General features: G+C 33.1%; 3 protein-coding genes across 6 annotated transcripts; 1 reads left to right on the forward strand and 2 right to left on the reverse strand.

Annotated features, from left to right (window-relative positions):
• On the forward strand, positions 1205 to 7800 carry LOC109350947. The gene is made up of 4 exons (XM_019592258.1): positions 1205 to 1708; positions 2468 to 5341; positions 6590 to 6643; positions 7295 to 7800. The coding sequence occupies exons 1-4, from the start codon at positions 1265 to 1267 to the stop codon at positions 7550 to 7552; spliced, it is 3630 nt and encodes a 1209-aa protein (XP_019447803.1). The 5' UTR covers positions 1205 to 1264; the 3' UTR covers positions 7553 to 7800.
• LOC109350948 (transcription factor FER-LIKE IRON DEFICIENCY-INDUCED TRANSCRIPTION FACTOR) lies at positions 7937 to 10235 on the reverse strand. Its single transcript, XM_019592259.1, has 4 exons — positions 9735 to 10235; positions 9024 to 9221; positions 8267 to 8440; positions 7937 to 8164 (listed from the first exon to the last, which is right to left on the reverse strand). The coding sequence occupies exons 1-4, from the start codon at positions 10218 to 10220 to the stop codon at positions 8060 to 8062; spliced, it is 963 nt and encodes a 320-aa protein (XP_019447804.1). The 5' UTR covers positions 10221 to 10235; the 3' UTR covers positions 7937 to 8059.
• On the reverse strand, positions 16586 to 21195 carry LOC109350951 (protein UPSTREAM OF FLC). Of its 4 annotated transcripts, none has more exons than XM_019592262.1 (7): positions 20657 to 21195; positions 20498 to 20567; positions 19899 to 20014; positions 18929 to 19802; positions 17364 to 17657; positions 17008 to 17093; positions 16586 to 16687 (listed from the first exon to the last, which is right to left on the reverse strand). In XM_019592262.1, exons 1-6 carry the CDS (start codon positions 20847 to 20849, stop codon positions 17024 to 17026), a joined length of 1617 nt encoding a protein of 538 aa, XP_019447807.1. In that variant the 5' UTR covers positions 20850 to 21195; the 3' UTR covers positions 16586 to 16687; positions 17008 to 17023. The 4 variants fall into 4 exon arrangements, with proteins under 4 accessions (XP_019447807.1, XP_019447805.1, XP_019447808.1 ...); XM_019592260.1 differs by lacking the exon at positions 16586 to 16687 and having other exon boundaries at positions 16729 to 17093; positions 20657 to 20881; positions 20983 to 21195; XM_019592263.1 differs by lacking the exon at positions 16586 to 16687 and adding an exon at positions 16729 to 16931.

Consider the following 21195-nt stretch of genomic DNA (forward strand, 5'->3'; position numbering starts at 1 on the left):
AATTTGATATATGTTGTTAGTTCTTAAAATATAAACTAAATGTAATTGAAATTAATAGAGATTAAAATGTTATAAAAATAATTAATTGACCTAATTTTTTTTATTTTTTAGGATAAATAAGTTAAAGATCATCTAACATAATTTAGTTAAAATAGTTTATGAATGATATAAATTTTGGGAAGGATTGGATTTTTTGTGAGGTAAAAATGTCTCGAGATTAAAGTAATAGTAGTTGGGTTTATTTTGACTCAATTATCAATTATATTACTTGGACGGGAGTGAGATCATAATTATTTATAATTATGTAGGTAAAAAAAATACCAAATCATTTTTAATATTTTAGAAAAAATAAATTAATAGTCATCTATATTTATTTAATTTCTCACTCTTTTATGAGGAACATCCATGCCAATGGGGGTGATTGAATCATGTACCCTAAAAGAGAATGAATGATGGAACAATTGTGTGTAATCAATCCTTATAAATCGGCCACATTTAAAGTATCTTTTAGGGAGGTCCGTTTGATATCCAAAAACTATTCAGCAATAGTCGGCCGGCCGAGTGGGGAATGTTGGAGTAAACCAGAAAAATTTGGGTAGAGCCGGATCTAAATATTAACTAGGTAAACATCCTATAGTAAGAGGAGTAGTTATGAATCCTATAGACCATCCTTATGAGGTGATAAGGAATAAGGATTGAAGAGACTCAATAATTACAATTGCACACAAAAATTGCAAGCAACTAGAAGAAGCACCACCTATGTCATTTCATAAAAGCTTCTTGTATAATGGCTTATTTATACACTTAAATTCTATTAATTTCATACCATTGTAGCTGAATCCCCATACTCCTTAATCCTTGTACTTTTCATATGAGTACTAATGTACAAAGTATAAGAAGTATAACATAGTTCATCAACACCCGAGCGATGTAACATAATACGTAAAGAATAATGCTATATCATTTTACTAAATCTTCCTAGTAATCCTTTTGTCCACAACAAATAACCAATCACTAGTAAATGCTCAAAAGCAAAGATATTCAAATCTCATCAAACAAAAAAGTGACAAAAAATACACGAGTATCTAACTAAGTAGAGTATAAGATCACAATCTTAACATCGTAAGTGAATACACCAATAAAACAAAAATATCGAGAATCTAAACCTTATCGGAGAATAAATATACTCAATCTTAATCTTTAACTTTCATAAAATTAAACAAAAATAAAACCACCTCTCTTCTTATTTTCTTCAGTTTCATTAATGGACTCACGAAACCCTTCACCGTCTCCCTCACAAGTTCGAGTCCTCATTCGCCCTCCGCCTTCTTCCACCTCCGACCACCCGCCTCCACCACCACCGTCCTCTCTCCCTCCTCCTCCCTCCGAAAACGTCGTCGTCGTCGGCTTCATTTCTCGGAGACCGGACGATTCCGCTCATCTCCTCAACCGCGTCATCGACTCCAACGCATTCGGCTCCGGCAATCTCGATACACCGTTAATCCTCGATGATGATGACGAAGCTATTAAGGAATGGTCCAAACGGAGAAGAATCAGCTACTTCCATGACCACGATAAGGGGATTCTGTTCCTCCAGTTTTGCTCCACTCGTTGCCCTATCGGCTTCGCTGAAACTTCACAAGGATTCGATTCCGTTGTCGAAGAGCACGAGTTCGGTGACCTTCAAGGAATGCTCTTCATGTTCAGTGTAAGCTATTCTGTTCAGTTTTTATTTACTTTATTTTCCTTTCTCGCTAGGTATTTTTTTGTGATTGTGCTAATATTACAATATGGATAGATCACTTTTGTCGTCTAAATTGCAGTGAAGTTCTATTAATGTTTCAATCTATTATTCATTGTGCTAACTTGAAGAATTAGTTTGTGCTTGGATTAGGTGTTTTAGTGTTCAAAATATATCTTATAATCAAAACCTTAAGTGGACAGCATTTTGATAAGAATAAAAAGATAGTGAGAAATAATTAAATCCAAATATGCTGTTAGAGTAGGATTCAGATTTGCAGAATTAGTGTGTCTTCGCATTAGGTTATTTTTTGTTTATTACAGCATATAAGTAATTGAAGTCTTAAGGAGACAGTGTTCTGACAAGGGAAAAAACGGTTATTTTCATGAAAGCTATCAATTCCAAGCATGCTGTTAGAGTAGGATTCAGATTTGCAGAATTAGTGTGTTTCTGTTAAGTTATTTTTGTGTTTTAAACATCATATATTAAGAATCTTAAGGAGGCAGCATTTTGACACAACAAAAAATGACGACTATTTCCACAAGAAAAATCAAATCCGAACGTGTTGTTAGAGTAGGAATAAAATTTGTAAAACTACTAATGGAATAGGAGCATCAATTTTACCTTTTTACTTTTTCTGATATAGCTTATGGCCGGGTTTGTTGTGTGTGGATTTTAAATTATATATTGTGTATAGTTGGTGTGATTGACAACTTGGAAATGCAGGTTTGCCATGTTATTGTATATATTCAGGAGAGTTCGCACTTCGGGACTAGGATTTTAAGGAATTTTCGTGTGCTTCAAGCAGCCAAGCATGCTATGGCTCCATCTCTAAGATCCCAAACTACCCCACCCATACCATCTAGATCACATTCTTCTTCATCATCTTCACGGCCTATACCGCCAGCAAACAATTCTTCCCCGGGTAGAGGTGGCGGTAACTTGAGTCGCAATGCGTCAGGCATATCTCTCATGTCAGGTTTAGGTTCTTATACTTCTCTGTTTCCAGGACAGTGCATACCTGTCACCCTGTTTGTATTCCTTGATGACTTCTCTAATTTACCAAATTCCAGCACAAATGAGGAGGACGCTTCAGATACCTCTTCACTTAGTCAGCCTTCTAGTTTGAGTGGTGTAGCTAAGACAAACTTGTCTGCTAAAGGTTCTGGTTCAGTTGTTGTGCTGGCACGCCCTGCAAGTCGATCTGAAGGTGGATTTAGGAAGAAACTGCAGTCATCTCTTGAAGCACAAATTCGATTTCTGATAAAGAAATGTCGTACATTATCAGGTTCTGAAACAACTCATTCTGGTTTGAGAATTGGGAGTACTTCATCTTCTGCACCTTTGTTTTCACTTGATGCATCAAGGGCAGTTGTACTATTAGATAAGTTTTCAAATCAAAGAGGTGAATCTCTTGAGTTTGCCACTGGACTTGTTGAAGATGTCCTAAATGGGAAAGCAACCTCAGATTCCCTTCTTCTTGAAAGTCATGGTCAAAGTACTAACAAAGAAGATTTGATGTCTGTTAAGGAGTTCATTTACAGGCAATCTGATATTTTGAGAGGGAGAGGGGGACAAGTTAATAGTAACAGTGGCTCAGCTGCAGGTGTTGGTATGGTTGCTGTTGCAGCAGCTGCAGCTGCTGCCTCAGCTGCATCAGGGAAAACATTTACTACTCCAGATCTTCCCAATTTTGAAGTTTGGTTAACTTCTAGTCATCATATCTTGAGTAAAGTTCTCTGTGCAAAAGGGGGTTGCTTGGATGAATTTGAAATCATTAAAAGAAAACCACGTCCAAGGAACACAGTTTCACCAGCAGTTGAAGGATCTTTGAATGGTACAAGTTCTCTAGATGTTGCAATATCTTGGTTGCAAAGTGGTAGAGGGATAAGCACCAAGTTTTCGACTTTGTGGTGCCAGAAAACCATTCCAGCCGCAAAGGAGATTTATCTGAAAGATTTGCCTGCTTGTTATCCTACTTCACAGCATGAAGCCAATTTAGGTAAGGCTCTGCATGCATTTCGCTCGATGGTCAAAGGACCTGCAGTGCAACTTTTTGCTAAAAAATTGGAAGAGGAATGCACTTCCATTTGGAAATCAGGAAGGCAATTATGTGACGCTATTAGTTTGACGGGTAAACTATGTGTGCACCAAAGACATGATGTTGAGACTGGTAATGCAGACGTAGGAGCTTCACCCAAGCCACATTCCAGTGGCTACTTTTGTCTTCATGCCTGCGCTTGTGGTCGTTCCCGACAATTATGTCCTGATCCCTTTGATTTTGAATCAGCTGATGCTAGTTGCTTCTCTGACTGTGATAAGCTACTTCCTTCAGTTAAACTACCCAAAGCAAAGGTTGCAGAACCCGTTCAATCTTCTTCTTGGAGTTTGCTTCGTATTGGGGTTGCAAGATACTATGAACCTTCTAAAGGCTTACTTCAAAGTGGATTTTGTGCCACTCAGAAGTTTCTTTTGAAGTGGACAATATATCCAGAGAAACAGAAAAGACCAAATGGATCGACAGAAAGTATAATGAATGATGGTTCAGTAATTAGGCCAGCCATGGTGGAGTATAGTGCAGATTCGAAGAAAACTGCTGTCAGACAATCCGAACCTGCTGCACAAAATGGAGTGGAAGACCAAAGAACATCTTTAGATATTGTCAAGGCTGATGATATAAAGGTAAGTTTTGGTAGAGGTTTTCCTATTTTCAAAATGAGAAAACCTTTTTCTGAGGTTGTTGCCGGTTCAGTGGCTGCTGATTCTGGATTCCCTCCTCTTCAGCAAAGGAAATTGCCTACATCAGGTTCAGAAAAGGGTGTGAAGCAAAGCAGGCCAAGTAATCAGAGCGTGGAACAGGTTGCTGTAGCTAGCGATAATCATGTATCTCAGAGGTCTCAAGATATATCATTTACTCCGGGACCTCTTGATAGTCATGGCAATGGTAGGAGTGGTGATGGTGACCCTTTTTTGAGGATAGGTAGCAACATACTTCCTACACTCTTGAATGATGATGAAAGGAGCAATTCACATTCTTCTTTAAAGAATGTAATAATATATGTTGGATTTGAGCATGAGTGCCCCCATGGCCACCGTTTCCTGTTAAATGCAGAACATCTCAATGAACTTGGATCTTCGTATGCATTATCTGAAGAATCACTTCTATCTTCTTCTATGGAGCCTGGTAGCAGAAGTCGTGCATATCATACTAAAGTAAACAAGAATCCCTCCTGGGGAAAAGTTAATCGAAGCTCAAATGGAAATGTTTCTGCATCCATACGTAAGGAAAGAGATGTGGACAAATCAAAGGAAATAGTTCCTAATGGTGATTTGGATGGACGAATACATACTTCCGTTCCACTGAAGGAAAAAAAGTTGACATCTATGAATATATTGGCAAAACACCCTAATATTATGAAAGATTTTGGAGGGGATCTTCATTCTATTAGCATGGATGGTAATGACCTTGCATTCTCCATGTTGAATCAAAACTTACCTATCTACATGAGCTGTCCTCACTGTAGGCATTCTAGGCATAAGAAGGATAGAATGAAGGTTATGTTTTCCAGTGGTATCTCACAGCTTAAAAGAATTTTTATGGTATGATTTGCTTTTACTTTATTAAGTTTCAGTTTGCATTATAATTACTTTTTTTTAAAATGTATATTAATACTGAAGCATGCTCTAATTTTAGAGTGTGTTCTATCATTTACTATTATGAAACCTATCGGGGTTGCTCAAAGCCTCAAACTAGTACCAACAAGGCGTTGGTCTAGTGGTGTAAGGCCCCACTAGATCCCTAGAAAGACCATAAGGTCAAAGGTTCGATTCCTGGGAGTGACACTTGTTGGGAGGGGCAGCTACGCACCCCGGAAGGGATTAGTTCCTTTCTCATAAAAGTGAGGGATACCCTTGGTAGTGGTAGTATAAAAAAACCCTCAAACTAGTCACTTCCACCATGAAAGTAACGGGGAAGATCGCAGTGCAAATCATTTTAATGGTTGTGCATGTTTCTCACCCCGTGTCTATGTTGCAATTTGCATTATGTAAAAGACAAATGGGATATCACTTTGTAGGCTAATCAACTTTGTTGCTTTTACTTCCACTAAGGTTCCGTTTGGTAGTTTGTTTTTGGAGGGTTCAAGAGGGAAATGGAAGAAAAGGCGTATTTTTCAATTTTAAGTTAATAGAGCCATATAATGTTTTTATAAATAAGGAATAAAATGATAGATTATTATGAAATCTATCTTATCATTCCATATTTATTTATAAAACACCATAACTCATTTAATTTGATATTTAAAAATATGTTTTCCCGTTCCTTTCCATCCAAAATCCTCTATACAAACAGACCCTAAAATTTCCTAGGATTTACTTCAAGGTGAGGAATCATTGGTTGTTAGGGTGCCCGTTTCTATGAGAAATTTGATGCTTGTGATACTTTTGAAGAAAGAATTATGAAATATTTTTTACTCATGATATAAATACTGACTTTCTTTAAATCAAAATCTTAACAAGCGACCTGTTACTTTTTAAGGAGTTATGTTTTACTATTTGTCATCTTCAAGGTTAAAGCATTAATTGTGACTAATGGGAGGTTTTCAATTGATTCTTGTTTGTTGGGCATTAGTTGTATGTCAGCATTCTCTTACTCCCAGGGCTTTTCATATATAGATATATATAGACACAAATTCATGCTTCCTTTATATTGTTCTTGTGTTTGTTTATACGAGTGTATGAATTGAATGCTCCATGATATTGATGGGAAATTTCTTTTCATGTTAAGATAATCGTTTTTTGTATAATTATTATTAAGATCAGCAGCCTGATCTATAGATATTGCTACAGGTGACACCTGCATTTCCTGTGGTACTAGCAACATGTCCTGTCATACAATTTGAGGTATGTCTGTCTTTCTTCATTCACTGTGCATTTCTTGAAAAATTGAATGTAAATTAACCATTTCATATTTTTGAAAAGAGGAGGGACTCACTTACTCCCCATCCTAACCATTAATTCTAGGGAAATCCAATGATTTGAATTAGTGAATAGATCTAAACCATTAGATGTCCATAAAATTGATGATTAAGATGAGGAGTAAGTTTAAAAAACTTACTCTTGGAGTAAGTGGATCCTTGCTCTTTTGAAAATGCTAAAAGTGAACCATCTCAAGAAATGCATGTTTTAAGAGGGAGGGAACACCTTCTGTTGTGTAGTCTGTAGGTCCAAGTGGTGTTGTTTATATATGAAGAATTTGTCTCAAGGCATTGTTTCATTTCTGTAATTTCTGGGATTACTTTAACCATAAATTGTGCAATCAGCAGAGGACTGGAGAGTCTTGAGCTACCGGTGATTTATTAGCTGCTATTCATGAATAGGTTTCATTATTAATGTTAAATTCATCATGTGGCTGGGATGTTTATTAACTCCTTTTTTGCTTGATTATTTGCTCTTATCCCAATATAGTTTGGGTTTCTAAAATGATATTAAGACTCCTCTACTTTTTCTTATTCTGTTCAAATGTATAATACTCTAGCAATTTTGTCCTTGTAGACATCATGCCTGCCTCAATCAGTTCCAGATCGCGAGCGAAAATTGCAGTTTAGCCTCGGATGTCCAGTAATCTTGCCACCAGATAGTTTCCTTACCCTTAAATTACCATTTGTGTATGGTGTGCAGCTTGAGGATGGAAACAAGCATCCTCTTAATCCCTTTGAACAACAGCCAGAAATGACTGCATGGATTACCAAGGGCACAGTACTTCAGATCTTGTCCAAAGGGAACAATGATGAGGTACATCAAACACAGTAAAGGCTAATTAAATCTGAATTGCATTTCTAGAGTGAAAAATTAAGGATATCATAGCCCCATTTCTTTTAGCTGATATCTTGTTTTGGCAATTTAATGGGCAAAATTGTGCCCCTTGCAACAATGATCTGACTACAGAAATTAGATGTTGTATATTAAAGAAAACAAAATTATATTATGTATAGAATGATTACATTGTAATGACAGTGGTCAAGCATGCAATGGCTTTTGGGACAGAAATAATTTTTGGGTGAAAAGACAATACTGTTCATATAACTCTACTTATATATAAAATGGTTCGAGTGTAGGATGAAAATGTGAAATTATATCACCATAAGATTGTTTATAAGCTTAAAATCTTGATGAAATTTACTTGGTATTTCATATCTCATCATAATTGTTCTAATACATCCTTTACACCTTAAGAAACTTCATATTAATGGTTGAGACTTGAGAACGTTTACATTCAAATGCAACCTTTACACCACAAGTGATAATACAATTTAAAATTCAAGCATGGAAAAATGGCATGACTTCAAAGCCTTGGTTCAGAAGAGCCCCAGTCACCCATAGCTTCAAATTTGGCAGGTTAATTTCTTGGTTAGAACCTTTAACCTGTTCACAACACATAAATCACTTCACCCCAAAGCAAAATCCATGTCTCATTTTAACAAAACAGAAATACTATATAAATTGAAAGGAAAGAGGATATCTTACATTCAATGTAAATGTAAGTAGAAAAGTGTCACAAACTGCAGACAAGTTTGAATTCTGAACATTGAAACCTGAAAGAGACTCAAGAGCCTTGTACAATGAAGCAGCCACACCTTCTCCTTTATTGCTCACTATTTTTGTGTAATATCCTTTTTCTTCCACTTGCAACATATCAATCTACAAATCCTCATGCAAATATGTTATAGTGGCTTATCCACAAAGACTAACTAACAAGTAACATGAAAACAATATTATTATTACATTTATTAAATCAGTCAAAGTATTGATATGATAATATGTTCAAGTTATAGTTTGCTAATTAAACCTTATATTAGTGAAATTATATATATATATATATATATATAATATACTAATATTAATGTTGAAAATTTAATAAAGAATGTGAAAAATAATTTTATTTACATCATTTGTTAAACAAAATATGTGACTTGGTGATAGAATATATTTTAGAAATACAGACAAAGGTAGTGATCGTGTTTGATTCTCCATAACAATATTTTGGTAAAAAATAAGTCACTTTCAGAAAATTGTAATTTTAAGTGAAAAAACAAACTAGTATGATCAATATGGTTTAAATGAAAGTTAGTCGATATAACCAATTTTGACTAATTTTGACTGATATGATATATGATTGATATAATTGATTTGTTACTAGTACCAGCTCACTAGTTTACTGGTTGGTACTGTTTTCATAACACTTGCATTTAAGAATTAATTGCAAGGCTTTTATGAAACAAACCTGCATGATTTTCTTGCTAATTGGATGAATGTTGTGTGGGCCATGAAACTTTAAAGGGTTTTTAATTGATCCTTGATAATTTTCGGACACTAATAATGATGTTTCAAGTCCTGTAACCTCAGCCTTCAGCTTCTTAGCTTGTGCTTGAAGCTCATGTACATATTGCACTGCATCTCCAATGATAGAAGCCTTATCCATCTGTGCATATAATTATGTCATTTATACTTTAATTTCTTACTAGTTAAAAAGTATGTATGATTTAATTAAATTATATGCATATGTTTTCATTTTTTATCTATACATTTATCCCAAAAACATCATAAAATAACTTTTATTATCCCACTTCAGTTGTTAACAAAATCATAATTCTTCAAACAACTAGTTATCACAAAGGAAAACGATAATGACTTACCATGATTTTAAATAGTGATGATAATTATGATAATATTGTGTTTTTCGTAGTTATGAAAAATGCAGATGATACATCTATAATTGTGCAAAGACTTCTAAAACTGTAATCTTACGGTCACAATTCATAGTTAAAAAACACAATTTAAAACATGTCACTTACAATAACAATTTTACTAAATTAATAAAGTTGTTTATCTTTTAGGTATAGCATGTTAAGTTTTGATGGTAAAGTTATTTTCAATATGAAATAAACTAATCTAATTACATCATATATTACTTGTAATAGAGACAACATTGTACCTTAGTTATGTTAGGAACCAAAGAACGCAATGTATAAAGTTTATCCTTCATTCGACCCCTCCTTCTTCTCTCGGAAATGAGAGTCTTGGATCTATCGGTTTTTAGCCTCGACTTAGGATCCGTAGTAGTTTCAGTAGTAGTTGTTGCTGAAGAATCCACTCCATCATTTGCTTCTTCTCCATCTCCCTTAATCTTATCATGAAAACAAGACAAGGAGTTCAATGTAGAGCTTGGATCATAGACATTCACAACATTATTATTGATATGATCATCAAATATTGGTTTTTCTATAAGATATGATTGGAATTGGTTATCAAAGAAGCAATCATTGATAAATTCATTAGAACCAAAGTTGTTGATAGGATCTTCATTTTCCACTTGGATTGAATTGATAAATTGATAAGAGTTTGGATCATCAATGAATTCATTTAGCTCAAAGTCACTAAAGTGCACAAGATTATCTTGGTGAACATCCATTGCATCCATAATTTGAAGTTGGATAAAAGATTTAATGGTAATATATAGAAGATTGTTGACACCATTATTAATTAACACAACAATGGTGGCGTGAATGCAATAAGATAATTTATGTTGCACATGGTTCTATTTTAATATATATACACTGACAGTATAAATATCTTTTACACTATCGACAAATCATATATCATTCATATGTTAATTATCATGGATTCTCAAATAAAAGCAATGCAAACCAATGATGAATGATAAGTTGACAGCGTAAAAAACTTTATATGGTGTAAAGATATTAAACTCTTATTTTAATTCTGGTAACCGGTAAGTAGTTAATTAACTATAAATGTATTTTGTTTTCTAGTTTAATTGTTTTATTTGGTAAACATTTAGTCTATGGTTTGGTGTATATATATTTATTCAATTTCATTATTTGCTGTACCAAAAACATATTGAATTGTACTTACATGATATTCCTTCTCATATATGACTAGATTAGATTAGAAATACTATATATTTTGATTCTCCTACTAATACTCATGTCATTTTTTTCATAAGCAAAAAAAATTTGTTAATAGTAGTAAGGTACTTAACCCCAAGCAGCATTTAAACAATTTTTTTTTGGGTATTATGGAGAGTATTCCGACCCCTCGCCTTTTTTAGGTAAGAAATTAATCCCTTTCGGGGTTCATGATTGTCTCTGCCAACAAGTATCGCTCTAAAAAATTAAACCCTCAACTTTAGATATCCAGTGGGACCTTACACCATTAGATTAACACCTTATTGATAAGGTTTCAACAATTTAGTTACAAATTAAACAATGGATATTAGTTAACAATTGATACAAATTAGAATTATTTCTCATATTGTTCTCACGTAAATCGCTTCCATTATATATACGTTTTAGTTTTATTGGTGTAGAATTAACTTGAACTCTTGAGCCTGGTGGTGAAGTAACTACCCAAATCACCTTCTGGCATATAAATTATTCATTATTTGAATTATGTTTCAATAGAAATAAGCATAGTTGCCTCCATGGATGTCAATTTTCATAATGTCCAATGTAATGATAATGAGTTTATACTTATACTTCAGGCTTAATAAATTTGAAGTTATTCAAAAAATATATTGAGTTTAGGTTTATATCATATCTTCAGGTTACTCACATATTTCACTTTCAGATACGCTGGATACCATTATAGTTATATAGAATTGAAATCTTATTTAGTTTTCTGAGGCAAGAATGTACATTAACATTTGACAAATTTATGTTAATTTAAGAATATGATTTATGTAGCTCATGGCACGAGTGCCACTTATTTTTTTTATTTTTAAAAATGGTGTTTCCCACACCATAACACCTAAAACTAATTGGAAAAACTTTTGGTAATATTTTTCGCCTATTTTTTGGAGTGTGTGATTATCTTTTCTAAAAAGTATCGCTTTCAGAAATTAAATTTGATTGTTTTATTGTATTGACATCTAATGAATTTTGTACCACTAGACTAACACCTTGTCCGTCTAATTGGAAAATTTTCATAAGTAGTGCAAATGGACTTTTTATTAATGTATTCAATGTAATTTTTTATTGTTTACTTGGCATTTGTAACGTATTTGAAACTCATAGGTGAAAGTCATGATTTCTAGGCTGAATTATTTTTTATACTTTTTTGTTATAAAGTCATGTCTTTTGTGCAGGAGTTAATTTTTCCTTTAATTTCTTTTTCCTTTTTTATAAGAATCATGTTTTGTACACACAATCTCACTTCTAGTTTTTGTACCAAAAAAAAAATCTCACTTCTAGTTTTTATTTGTTTCTTTTTTTCTATAAAAACTTAGATTCCCGTTTTTATGGTTTAAATTTTTTTTATTTAATGAAATCGAAGCAATAGTACACGATTTCTTTGTAATATTTTTATTAAATATTAGTGTGCTCATGTTTTGTCTCATTTATGTACCAAACAAATTTAGTCTCATTTAGTTGCTTTTCAATAATTATGAGGTAAGACATGTTTTATGTTTTGTATAAGCAATATAAAATAGTTTGATTCTGACATCTTATTTTGGAACTTTCGATGGTTACTTTGTTCCTAACTTTAAATTTTAAATAAGATTCTTATTTTTTTTTAAAAGAAGATAGTGTTAAGCAACGACTTTATTAAACTAATACATAAAATTGCTAAAACTTGTGGTTAATATATAACAACGATTGTTATATATAAAACAATTATAAAAAAGTGACCCCAATAACTCGTTTTCTATTGTAGAAACATATTTTTTTTAAATAACTCTTTTAGTAATATGAAACTCCTACTTCTTAGGCAGAAATATTGGAAATTAAAAAATAAATAGTACAAAAGAAATTGTTTATGCTAAGCATGAGTTTGCAAAATATAAAATGATAATAATTTTTAAAAGGGAAATCATGCGTATAAATGACATTTTCTTTTAAAAATAAGATAAGAAAAAAGGTAACTCATAAATGAAAAATAAATAAAAAAGTTATGAGCTTCCTAAAAATATTATATAAACTTACACCCTCCCATATTTCAAAAAGCTACACTCTATTATTCCCTGTAAATTCCTCATATCATTAATAAAATGAGAAAAAGATGCATACAATATACACGTAGTATATACTTGATAATGTAAGAGTTTTTTATAACATCATTGCATCATATACCTTCATCTTTTATCAGTTTTAAATAAAAGTGATTCATGTAATTCAAATGAATGGCGAATACACTAACTGTGTATAAATCTTTATTTACCAACGAGTTTGGTTCAAGTAGTACATGTTTGATACCCCTTAAGCAATGTATCGGATTCGAGTCTTGTAGATGTAAAAAATATCTGCTTGGAGAGTTAGCCTCATATACCTGTGGATACTCTTAGCGCAGACAAGAATATATTTAGTGCCATGATAAGTTGAAAACATAAGTTGATTTGAGTAAGTTTCAAAACCTTAGAATGCAAGTAAAATACAGTCATATATAACTGAGTTTGCCATATTAGTTACCTACACTTGTACCAAGTCACTTTGTCATAATGGGCTACTTGTGTAATATTGTTGTGTGAACGGAATCAAATGGCACACATAATGACGTTGTTTCTCAAATATTTTAAACAATATAAATATGAAGCAAGTGACATCATCATTTCCTTTATAAATCACCACCAAATTATTAAATAATCTGCATTTTCTTCCAAATTAACTTTCACATCCTTCTAATAACCGTTAGTGAAACAAACATCCATGTTATATTTGTATGGTCTACTCTTCTAGATGTATACTTGGTAATATGTATGTCTAGTTGTGTTGGATTCCACTCTGTGGATAACCTTCGACCATCAAGAAGTTTTACTATTTGTTAGGTATGAAATGATAAGAATCTATTTGGAAGTTGCACTTTGGAGGAGAATAAATAGAAATTGAAGACTTCAGAGTCAACTCACAAGTGCATTTCATGACTCTCTGACCTTCCATTTCTCTTCTCTCCCTTCCAAAATCCAACTCACAAACAGATCCTAAGATATATGTCATGTCTTGAACCAAAACCTTAAAGATAATGGTTACGGATATCTATGAAGCACATATATGGATACGTGTATCAGATATGATACAAACCCGATACGTTGACGCACATTTTTTCAAAAAATATAGGATATGATACATTTAGAGATACACGTTTAAAATAATAAAAAATGCATAAAATATGATTTGAATTATAAGTGTAAATCAAAATATCAAAAGTAGAAAATATAATGGAAATTATAAATCGTTGTCCTCCAAAATTCCAAATACCAAAACGAAAAAATATAGTAGAATAATTCATAAAATTGATAAAGCGTATCCTTTCTTATCATATTTTTTATTAAAAATGTATCAGATACGTATCTTCATCTTTATTTATTTATTTTCACTTTTAAATACTCTAGGGATACTTATCATTTACAAATTTGAGCATATATATATCGGATATGTATCCAATATCGACACATAAGGATGTTCATCGTATCCTTAATTCGGAGACCGGCTCATATTCATTGAACTTGACACTTGAATTCTAGGTGGGACCATAAGCTGTTATTCCTTAAGAATAATTAATACAACGTCATCGATGACTTACATGCATGCGGGTGAAGTTCTTTATTACAGAATTCAGCAAGTGCTGAACCAGTGCAGTTGTTTAAGCTGTGATAGCATATGTGTATTGATAAAGTCCAAAAATGTTGATGTGTGAATATAGAAACTGAGTCATGCAGATATAAACTAACTTTAGATAAATATATATTACTCCAATCATGTTGCACTCATTGACATTAATCAAATGATTGAAACTCTAGAGGTCAGCGACCACTCTATCATAACAATTATATGAAAAAGATGTATATATAAACACTGTAACAATTTTTATATTATCATTACATCATTCGCTATTAATTTTCAATTATAATTGACTCTTAAATCAAAGTAATACAAATAAATAGTAGATGATGAATATAATGATGTGTATAAATTTTGGATTTAATATATACTCCGATGTTGCAAGTGTTTTTTACATTGTTAGTAAATCTCCACCATTCATATGTTAATCATCATTGACTTTCAAACAAAAGTATTACAAATCAATGATAAATTATATACTAATAATGTATACAAAAAATTGCAATATCAGTGTACATATTTTAAACTCATAAATATTTACAATGTTAATTGCATGGATATTACATTCAATAATTATATTGGCTCTATTTTTTTCCCTCTTATTAATGTTGTTTCCTTTGTTTTCATCAACTTCCCAATTTTTATGCAATTCTTAACTAGGAATGTGGATGCCACGTGGTAGCGTGTTGGAGGCAATAGTTTGGGCATACTCTTCCATGTGCCACCCTCCTCATTTCAATTTTATATCACCTTAAATCATAGAACACAAATCTTCTATATCCAGTGTTTCATTTTTGTTTGAATTTATTAAGGTATCTCAAAATTAAAATTATTTGGTTATGAGAGGACTAACCAAAGGATATTTAAATCATTATTAAGACAATGAAATAGATGATATGAGATTAATTTCCCATTAAAATTCAAGTGTTCATATTTTATGTTTGGTATATGTATCAATTGAGTTGACTCCTAAAGCTCTTCTTATGCTAAGAATTGTAGAATCCTTATTCTCATATCTCAATGACTTAATAACTTTTATCCTCACAATTGTGTAAGTTATTGAGATTTGAAGTATATTTTTGTAAGAGCGAAATAAGATGTACATAACCTTATCCTGCTTAATTATTAAGAAATGTATAGATTTTTTTGTATAAATCACTGAGTTGATTCTAATGCCTACCTTGATAAGAATTGTAGAATCCTTATTCTATGTAAGAAGTCTTTGGTTGAGATCCAAATCGTTAAGAAAACCAGTTCATCCATTGTTTAGCTAGTAAGTTCGGAACGAGATCTTCAGTCCCAAAATCATTATGTTATTATATCCCTAGTCAATCAGTATGTTTAAATAATATAAAAATATTAATATATTTGCATCGAGACACGAGTTGAAATAGAAATGAAGACAAATGCTATTAATATATTTACATTGATAGCATTTGTTGTTGAGCCGTGTCTAAAACCATAGAAAATAGCACTGTATATTATTTTATATACACACATTATTTCTCATTTATTTAGTATTTACTAACTAGTTTTATCTTATATTGATTATATAGGATATGCATGAAGTATCTGGATTTGGATTCTCCAACATCTAATTTTGATTACATTGTGACTTAGTTATATTTTTGGGAAATAATCACTTTATTGAATTATTGTAAGAACAAAAAATGAAGAGAATTTTTTTTTTCAAATCCAAATCAACTTTATATGTTAATCTACAATTTGTATACAAATGCAAACTGACACTGCCATCTCAAAAGGGGGAAACATAAAGAGGGAAAAAGAAAAGAAAAAGTAGTGGATTTCAGAACAAACACAATTCCTTCATGCTTTATATGAAAGTGAAACCAAAGATTTGTTAATTCAATTTTCTGTCTTCAAGATCTGAATGGACATACAAAAGTACTAAACAATATACACCTAAAAAGCATTATGCAAGTCTTTTGTGACATTCTCTTGGGTTGCAAGTTGCAACAAAAGGTAGAAAAGATAGTTAATATGAGAGTGTTTCTGTTTATCTGCATGAAGCCTTGGAATAAAGCTACCCAACATGTGAATCTATTCAGGGAGCACATACATTTTTTAAATAAAAGTTTCCTAGTAATATTCACATTAAGATTCCTTTATTAATTTTATGGTTAATGCATTCCTTAAAAGGAAGGACCTTAACTTGTTACATAACATAAAAATCCTAAGTTTAAATGGTATATGATCATTGGTTCAAAAAAATTAATATGCTAAGTTGAATTTGAATACAAGTGCATCCAATGTCAACTTCAACCTCACATGTTTTGTTACACCAGCACATATGCTATGGCAAGAAAAGATGGGTACAAATAACTAGGAACTAAATTAAGCCAAACAAAGGAAAAGGTATTAAATGATATTTATCTGTAGTTTAAAAAAATATGTGCAATCACTTCATTTCAGATAGAAGTCCCTATAACCAGCACAAAAGATTTACACTTTATAGGACCACAGGGACCCCCCCTTTTACATTGAATCATATGTCATAACATTTTCACTTTGTACATTTATGTAAATTTCATGTGGATCTACATACATAGATAGATAGCTTCATTTTATATTCAAAATAAAGCTGAATACCAGTAATTTTGCTAGTTGTCTAACCTCTGCAACATAAAATTTAAAAGTTCTCGGATGCTGTGTCGCGAGACGGTTTGGATTGGATTATAACCCGAGCTCCTGAAGAAAGCCTGATGAGTTAAAATCAAACTTGTTAATCAGTAAGTGAATATTGTATCGACACGATAAAAAATTCTTACATAGTACCATTGAATATGCCACCTCAGTTATAATATTGAAAATGTTGCTAAACTAAGATATAAAAGATAATGGTGGCCTGCATAGTTGAGGTGATACACATTGAATGGTTCTGTACAAGAATATTTTCTTGATTCGGGACATGCTTCCAATAATTTAAGAATTTCAGTAGAAACTAGATACAAGATAAACTCAACACTTAACTTTCTTCGATTTTGATCACCTTCTCCTCTTCTCTAAATGAATCTACCCTCTTAGAATGCCTTCTCCCTGATGAAGGTTCGGTGATTCTTCTGCTGCTACCATTGGATGGTACCGGGGATGTTCTTAAGCTTTCAATTCTATCCATAGAGTTTCTCGGTCTATCAGAAACAGGAGATCTCGCAGATTCATTGTGTGGCTGCTTTGTTAACGAAGCCTTAACACACCGCAAGATGCACTTTGAATGTCTAGACGAGGATTCCTCTCGATCTTGTGATTTCAGTTCTTGACATGTTCTGCACATTTGCATACAGGTTTTGTTACAGATGAAACATTCATGTTCCTATCAGATGGCAATCAAAATCAAATATAGAACTCTAAAACATGAACCCCGAAAGCTAGCCACAATGATTCTTGATCCCGAGTCACTTTCAGCAATATTTGAGATAAGTTCGAAGAAAATCCTCTTTGTCTAAGAAAGCAACAATATACAAGAGAAGTTTACTACTTATTCCGACAGGGTTTCTGTATAAAATCTTAGTGCTGACTATTTCATCAAATATTCTATTATTCTACAGATACTTTTTGTTAGATCGAAGTGTTTCATATGATAAGAGATAGAGACGAAACAAAAATTGACGAGAGGATCCAAATGGTGATTTGTTGTGCTATTATTCTTTTTTATTTTGTTGTCTTCTTTGATGTTGGAAGTTCTAATGATATATATTTTTTCCTTACAATGATAACTTCGTTAAGAAGCAATGATTTCTCATTCTTTCGGGCCTTCGAAGCGTCCATTTTCATGAGACAACTTCCCATGGAATCATAAATAAAGATCTAAACAAGCATGTGAAAGCACTTATATTCTATCAACTATTTTACCTTTAAAAAGCAACTGACAAAAGAAACACAAAAACAAATATGACAGGGCAAAATTTTAGAATCTTTCACCTTGGAACAAAATCAGAAGTGATAAAGTGATTACATGGAAACGTTCAATCGATTTTTTATCTGAAGAAAAGTTAAAGTTGATATTGTCTAACTTTAAAATCAATTCTTTTAGTGAAAGAATAAGCATAAGTGGATGTAGAGCTGCAGATTTTAGTTATTGCATCTGAGTTTTGAATTATAACAAAAAACTCGGTGGATTGTATTCTATAATAATGAGACAAAGCAATACTTGGCTCAATCTGGATAAACTTCGGGTCTGATATAAACTGTATACGTAGCATAAGTATTCTACAACCAGATTCAAGTTTGTTCCATCTTTGGACTATTGCATAACCTATTGGGTTACTTAGCCTAATCTAACATTATTCGATACTTAATGAATGACTATAAGCCAGAAATGAGTCCTAACTCCTAATTACTTCATCAGACCTCAAGCACTCCACATGTCATTTCCGGCAGCTTTGAACATGTCTTCACTCAAGTTATGACTAATATAGACCATGTGAACGAACCAAACAGCAACATGTAATGCACCATCCAGTGTCGGATTAATTTGCCGGTACCATAAATTTTGGAATTGTAATGTTGCAAGAAAAGAGTTGAAAGCAAAACCTACCTCTCCGCATTGTAGGAAGATCGTTTCAGAACATTATGTCTATCTCCTTCTTCCTTCAGTATTTTAGACTCCACTATGCTCCCACTAAAATACTCTTTGTCTTCCAATCTGAGCCCCATCGCATTTGGATTCTCTGATAGGCAATCAAAATCCCGCAGCGTAATAGAAGTGTTGAACAATGGGGAAGGGAATTTTGAATCAGAAAACTTAGCCTTGTACGAAGGAATAAGGCCAAAACTATGATTTTTCACAGATATTGAGCCGCATGAGATCAATTGCATCAGCAGATTTGAGGCCTTCAGCCTTGTACCGGTTGGCATTCGAATGTCGTCATCTTCCAGGATCCTAAAGCTGTTCATTTTATTCACATCGGCTCTAATCAAGGACTCCAAAGTTTCAGTTTTCCCTCCCGAAGAAGATGGACTGGAAGTTGAGGGAGGAGGAGAAACAGTATCCCGACATATTTCTGAATTATCTTTCACCCGTGGCTCCTCAACTTCACATATTTCGTTGCATTCAGGTTCCGATGATCCATCATCTGTTGATACACCCCTGGTACAAGTTTTCCGGATATTAGGTCTATTAACATTTTCTTCTGTCTGAGTAGAAGCATCTGCCGACCCTTCAGTCTTGTAGATTTTGTACTCCGTCAAAGGCAAGCTTAGAGGACCACTCTTTCCAGCAATAGACTTGGGAGAAACATCGGAGGAACCAATGTGTTTTTCCGGGGAAAGCTCATCTTCTTGAGAGTTTCTTGTCTCTTTCCCATTCTGGCTAGAAGAGGAGGAAGCTTCATCGTGGCTCCTAAATGAAACCGGCTCTGGCAACTGCTTCAGGCTTTGTATTTTGACATTGCTAATAGGGCTGAAGCGATCTGTGTCGCAAAATTCACAATGACCATGGTTTCAATCAGGACTCGAGAAAATACTACATGTTGGAGTCATTAAAATAGATTCATAATATTCGTGACCTGAATTTGATTCGTCGAATAGCTCGGAACCTTTGAGGACATACTCACTTCCATGGGCAGGTAGAATTACATCATCTTCACAGAGATCATGCCACACAAATCCATTCTTGTAGCTTCTGAATTACATTATAAACAATAAGACGAAATAAAAACAATTTGACAATATTGTGAAACAATTTGAATCTTAAACCTCAACTTCTTATAGTTTAAGCTGCATTCACTTTCCTAAAATTCAAAAGAGAAACAACGGGCAAGCTCATACCCTATCAGATCTCAGTATTTGTTTTTCTCGGTACATAAAAATTGAAGGTCAATGGTGACTGCTAGGGACGGGGCACCCTAGGCTGAAAAACTGCTTACATTATAACTTACATATAATCCAGCAACAACAATGTGACACAATTAAAAATCCGGGAAACTTAGTTCATACCATTCGCCCTTATCAATTGTGCGAAGTTGCGAACCATTGTTCGTTATCAAGTCTCGTGTAGCGTTTGGTAGACAAGTTAGAACAATATAGAGCACAACATATTGCTTATGCATAGTTCTATGCATTACAAATTGAACAAGAGGAGATGGTAAATACATAACTTGCTCACCTCTTACAAGACCATGAATACAAGGAAGCCATGCCTCTACCTCTCAATGCATTAAGTTTTTCAATAACATCTGCACAAAAAACAAAATCAATCCCTCAAAAAATCCACACCTATAAACAAAATTGCAACCAAAAAACATAATCTTTTTCAATTTTCTACCTCTCAAATATAATCCATCAGGGGATAAAATTGGAACCTCCATGAAATGAGGGTGTTCTAGTTGTCTGTTCTTACAAAGATAATAAACCACTGGCACCTTTCTGTTCTGATGGTACTTTGGTGATTTTTCCTTCCATACTATGGACCTTTCTGGACTCACTTGCTGGTTATATTTCTTCATTCTCCCTTCCATTTTCACAATTAGAACAAAAAAACCAGATCTAACTTGCTTATAGTATGTATTTGCTTGTTCAAGTTGACATCTTTAGCAATAAAAATTCAATATTAAGTAATAAAGAGAAGAACTTTAATGAAAAATGAAGTACCCAATTGGAAACTCAATCCATAATATATGTACCCATGTGTTGGTTTGTCCTATTAATAAGAGAGATTGAGTTTTAGAAGAACGTGAAGTGGGAAGAAGATGAAGAAAGAGAAGGTGGGTGTTGTGTTGGATGATAGAGAGAGTGTGTTATGTTGTGTTGTGGATTGAAGAGGGAGATTAAGGAAAAGAGAGAGACAAGACAAGAAATGAAGTT

Source organism: Lupinus angustifolius, chromosome LG06 (genome assembly GCF_001865875.1).
Source record: "Lupinus angustifolius cultivar Tanjil chromosome LG06, LupAngTanjil_v1.0, whole genome shotgun sequence".
NCBI classification, from domain to species: domain Eukaryota; kingdom Viridiplantae; phylum Streptophyta; class Magnoliopsida; order Fabales; family Fabaceae; genus Lupinus; species Lupinus angustifolius.